General features: G+C 39.3%; 2 protein-coding genes across 2 annotated transcripts; one reads left to right on the forward strand and one right to left on the reverse strand.

Moving 5' to 3' along the window:
- Positions 1–552: 552 nt before the first annotated feature.
- MELLADRAFT_95877 (uncharacterized protein) lies at positions 553–1528 on the reverse strand (the record flags this gene model as incomplete). The annotated part of the gene is made up of 2 exons (XM_007407258.1): positions 553–1442; positions 1507–1528. The coding sequence occupies 2 exons, from the start codon at positions 1526–1528 to the stop codon at positions 553–555; spliced, it is 912 nt and encodes a 303-aa protein (XP_007407320.1).
- Positions 1529–3404: 1876 nt separating this feature from the next.
- MELLADRAFT_104105 (uncharacterized protein) lies at positions 3405–4002 on the forward strand (the record flags this gene model as incomplete). The annotated part of the gene is made up of 2 exons (XM_007407084.1): positions 3405–3664; positions 3756–4002. 2 exons carry the CDS (start codon positions 3405–3407, stop codon positions 4000–4002), a joined length of 507 nt encoding a protein of 168 aa, XP_007407146.1.
- Between the last annotated feature and the right edge of the window lie 1054 nt (positions 4003–5056).

Raw genomic sequence — 5056 nt, forward strand, 5'->3', positions numbered from 1 at the left:
GGTCAATTTGTATGGCGATCTCTTTATGTTTTGACAGATATATCTTTAAATACATGAAATTAAAGAAATGACATGAGAAATGCCACCTGACCTATTAGTGCCAATTGTGAGATTATTGAGGAGCCGAAGTGTCCATGATCAGGATGATCAAGTTCAAAATCTTTGTTTAAATTTTGAACTTGATCATGTAATTATTGGAGACTCTTCAGTTTGAATAAGTTCAAACTTGTGTGTGTGTCACTGTGTCACTGTGTCACTGCATCATAAGAACATTGGGTTTTTGTTTTTGAACCGAAAAAAAATAGAAATTTTTCATTTTGATAGAGATAACGAGATATAACAAACTTTTTTTTATGATAACTATTTTTATTGGAAAAAGATAAAAAAGAAAACAAACAAGAAAATTTTTCATTTTGATAGACATAACCAGATATAACAAACTTTTTTTTTACGATAACTATTTTTATTGGAAAAAGATAAAAAAGAAAACAAACAAGAAGAAACCAATTTTTGGATTTAAAAGGACAGGAACCAAAAAAAAATAAAGTCGAATCATTTTAAACTATCAATAATTTCCTGAGCCATCTCACGAGCGGTTTCCAGGGATATATGGGCGAGACAGAACTTGCTAATCAAGTCGGCCTTTTCTCTAGCCAATTCAAGTTTAGACAATCCTGAACCTTCAGCACTCTCGTGTAACGCCCTACGCTCCTGAGCCAATTCACGTTCTAATTTGAGCATTTCGAGTTCTTCAGTTTTAGCCTTCTTGGCTTTCCTTTTTTCAATAGCCTCAGGTGTTAAGTCTTCAGGGTCCAGAGTACGTTTTTCGGAAGAATTTTGACTTCCAAATTGTGCTTCTAACAGGTTCATCACAGCATTCGAGTTTGAAGAAGCTTGTTGAAACGCAAGGCAATTGGTCTCGGCGGCAGCGGTATTTTCATTTTTCAACTGTTCGTAATCTGCTTGAGTTGGTAAAGAGGATTGAAAAGATTTGAGGACACCTAAGGTACCAGCTGAAGTTCTTCTGGGGTTCTCACTAATAGGTTTCTTCACAGGTTGAATGAAATTTTGACGTGGCAGAGTTTTTGATATCAATGAAGATTGAGAACTTGAACTGCGTTCGAGTGAGCGAGATAAAGCAGACTGTGCCAAATTAGGTCGAGTCGTGTTTTGACTCAACGAGTGGGAATTGTCAGCATTTTGGCCATCTTCTGCATCATCGAATTCGGGTTCTAAACGTTGTGTTGGTTCCCAGCCACTATTTTGAGTAGCCTGAGTCTCTTGAGGCTGAGGCGAAGGCGAAGGGGGATTAATTGAAGTGTTCGAACGGTTTGGCTGATCGTCAACACCACTTTCCGAAGTGTACAAAGGCACGGTTCCGGCACGATCAGCCATAATTGGGCTGAGGATGTCGAAGTGGGGGCATCTACTATTCAAGCAATCTGTGCGCAGAGTACACAAATCAGGGAATGAAACGAGTGCAGTAAATATGAGAAAACAGCTTACCTTTGGTAGTCTGAGCAGCCATCTGCCTAATTTCTTGCTCTCGCTCCTCAGACCACTCTCCAATTGATCGAAGCACCTCAATTTCAAAGTCCGCGTTATGTTTGATGGTGAGACCACCTCCTTCGCCTGTCTGTCTAGCCCACTTCTGCGCGTCTTTGAATTTAGTTTCCAAGTTATCGATCTAAAGTTTGTAGGTTTTCATATGAAGAAAGATTAACAAAGAATTAATGAAATTCATTCAGCAACGAATCAGAGCCAACATACCTTTTGTTTGACACCTTCCCAGGTGGGGGTTTCAAATCCATTTGCACCAATGAAAAGAGCACATCGTCTTGCACATTCTTTCTTACCGGGCAGCCCCATTCGAAATCTGGCATAATTATTCGAGATCAAATCAGAACTTTCCATACACATCCACTCCGAATCACTTGGATTCTCTTGATCACCCCAAGTTAAGCACAGCCATTCAACTATCAAGTCCACCATTGACTTTCCATCCGAATTGAGATCTTTCTCCCATGACCTCTGTTTTCGACCGGACTTGTCTTCAGGGTGTGTCTCGGATGTGGTGGCTGGTCCCAAAGCTGCAGTTTTCTTTGTCGAAGACGCTGGACCCTTTTTAGAAGTTCTTTTACGACCGCGACAAGGTTTCTTGGTAGCCTCCTCAGTAGGTTGTGTCGACTCGGCAGGGGTTAATGAAACGGAGGATTGCATGACCAACGGCAAAGGCTGAGAAGCCGAGGTGACTGGCTGAGCTGCAGGGTACGTAAAGATGACCGGAGTACCAGAGGAGAACGGATGGGGTGTTGAATAGGGGGAAATCAATTGAACTTGACCTGCAGCGGGACTGGTCAAGGCATGTGGGACAGTCCACAGATTCGTATTCAAGTTGTTGAAGGGAGTGGTAGGTGTATTTGGAAGACCAGTTGAGTCCATCGTTGGATGTGGTGGTGATTGATTGGGCATAGGTGAATCAGGACACACGGTAACAAACTCAGAAACTGGCAATCAAAAAAATACTTTGGTGGGACCGAATATGACCGAATATAGTGCAGAAAAACTATTTACGAGCAACTATGTAGCAACTATGTACATAAGCATACTTGCTTTGAGTACCGTAATCATACAAACCAACAAAACAACAAAACAACAAAGATGTCAACCGTTCAAGTGGATTTACCTCCTAGTACCACTTCAACCATTACCGCTACTACCTTTGAACTTCAACCTACTACTCATACTAATCTTGATAATGATGATCATTTTAAATGAACTTGAATGATGAAGCACAAGACAAACCAGAAGATTATACTTCTCATTCAGTTCATGCTGAAGGTGTATCAAGATGTGAAACTAAATTCATCGCTAGGTAAACATCTCCAACATTCATTCATTCATGATGAAAAAATAACTAACTTGATTCTTTTCTTCAAACATCATCGATCTGATGGATGCGCTCAATCCGTGTTTATAAATGCTCCAATATGAATTATAACTACACGGATGGAGTACTTTACCAGATTCAGCTCAATCATCAATCTCGATTTATAAAGTTGGAGAAAGTCTTACCAATGCCGCCTTTTTCTCTTTTTTGGCCCATCAACTCTGAATCAAGTGAATCAAGTTTGAAATTCAATGATCTTAATGACTTGAATTCAAGTCCGCCACACACACCACCACCTACAGTTTTACTTTGAATCTATGGTCCATCATCTGGTTCACTCATTTCACAAAAACACAAACTTCATTTACTCCATACTTTATCAGTTCAATACAGTATTGCACCCTTGGTACTTGGGACTTTTCGTAATGGAAGAGTAGAAGAATATTTTGAATCGAGACCATTAATGAAGGAATAAATCCAAGATCCAAAGATAAGTTGATGGATAGCATATAAAATGAAAGAATTACATTTAGTAGATTTAAGGATCATATCAAGAAGAGATGAAGGAGGATCCTCTAGTACTCTTTCAACACAATCATCTTTTCCAAGATCCCAAAGTTCAAACCAACAAGCTATCTCACCAAAGTCGATTCTAATCTCCTCAGGTCCAGCTCAACAAGGACCATTATTTTCTCAACGGACTTCAATGAGTTGGTCATCAAGTCATTCATCCGGATCTGATGTTTCATCAGTCCAATTACCATTCACACATTGGTTGGCAATCACTTCACCTGGTACTTATTCCACTGTACTACAATCTCCTTTATCCACTTTTTCATGTGACTCTTATTTTATACAAAAAAAGGTCAAAAGGTAGTTCAAGGTCAAGTAGTACAAACAGTTTAATAAAATCAGATAAAGGTAAAGCAGGAGCATGGGGAAATATCATTAGATGGCAAATGGAAGTTGAGAAAGTGGTACAACAAATCTCTAGATTCTCAATGGATCATTGTAAACTTGATATAATAAACAATACACTGTGTACTTCAAATTCTAAAAATCATAAAGCTGAATTACCTCTTTCTTCATTGGATCAAGCTTGGACTTGTTGAGCTGCGGCAACTTTTGGATGCTGCGTGGGGTTGCGTTGCAAGCTGCGGATTCTGGGTGACAGAAACATTTGCTATGTTGCCTGTGGTGCGCTGCAAAACCTATCGCAAGGGTCATTGCTCGGGCGCGGCCTACAGCCGCAGTGTGTTGTGCTGCTATGATGTTGCAGGAATGGGACTTGGGTCTGGATACTTCATGTATCAGGTTCACGCTAAATGTCTCTTGAGATGAGCTTGATTAGCACAGTTCCAAAAAAGCAGATCATTGAAAAACAAAGGTACTAGGGATTGGGCAAAGTGAAGTTTTGTAAAATAATATTTTAGAGTATTTTCACATATCTTCAATTCAATAGAACTGGATAGCTACTCCCAAATTGATCAAAAGGGAGAATTTTCAATACAATCAAAGCAGACAACATCCACAAGTCCTGTAACTCCACATTATTTTTTTGCTTTTGATTTGATCTCAAATTCGTGGTTGTGTGTTCCACTAACCCATCCTAAATACATGTGATCTTCTTTGATCTGACATGTTTTCAGGTCAACTCCATTTGAAAGCCTTATCTGTTTATAGATATTTGTGGTGGATCTGCCAGGCCCTTTGTTGAAGTTGCAGCTAAATTGAGTTTTACAAAATTTCACCTTGCCCAATCCCTACTGAGACTAAAAATGTTAAAGAAGAGTTCTGTGGGTGGCTTATGCGTCTGACGCGCCTAACTCATTTAGTACAAATTTTTTGTTTTTTGATGAAGGAGACTTGACAGTAACTTTTTCTTCGACATGCGCTAGGAAAAGATAATTGAGGATATAATAGAAAACCCTAACTTGTAAAAAAGATCACAATAAAAAATAACAACTAATAGAAACTGCAACAAATTATTTCTTTAAGATAGGCCGTTGCTATTTGCAGCCCACAAGAAAACCATGTAGGTGCTGCCAAAACAGCACCTACATGCGGGTTTGCCACAAAAAAGCACCTACATATATGATGTAGGCACTGGAAACTTCTTAAAATGACGCCTACAGGTTTAAATCCCATGTAGGCGTCATTTGGCTA

The sequence above is a fragment of the Melampsora larici-populina genome (assembly GCF_000204055.1).
Source record: "Melampsora larici-populina 98AG31 unplaced genomic scaffold MELLAscaffold_8, whole genome shotgun sequence".
NCBI classification, from domain to species: Eukaryota; Fungi; Basidiomycota; class Pucciniomycetes; order Pucciniales; family Melampsoraceae; genus Melampsora; species Melampsora laricis-populina.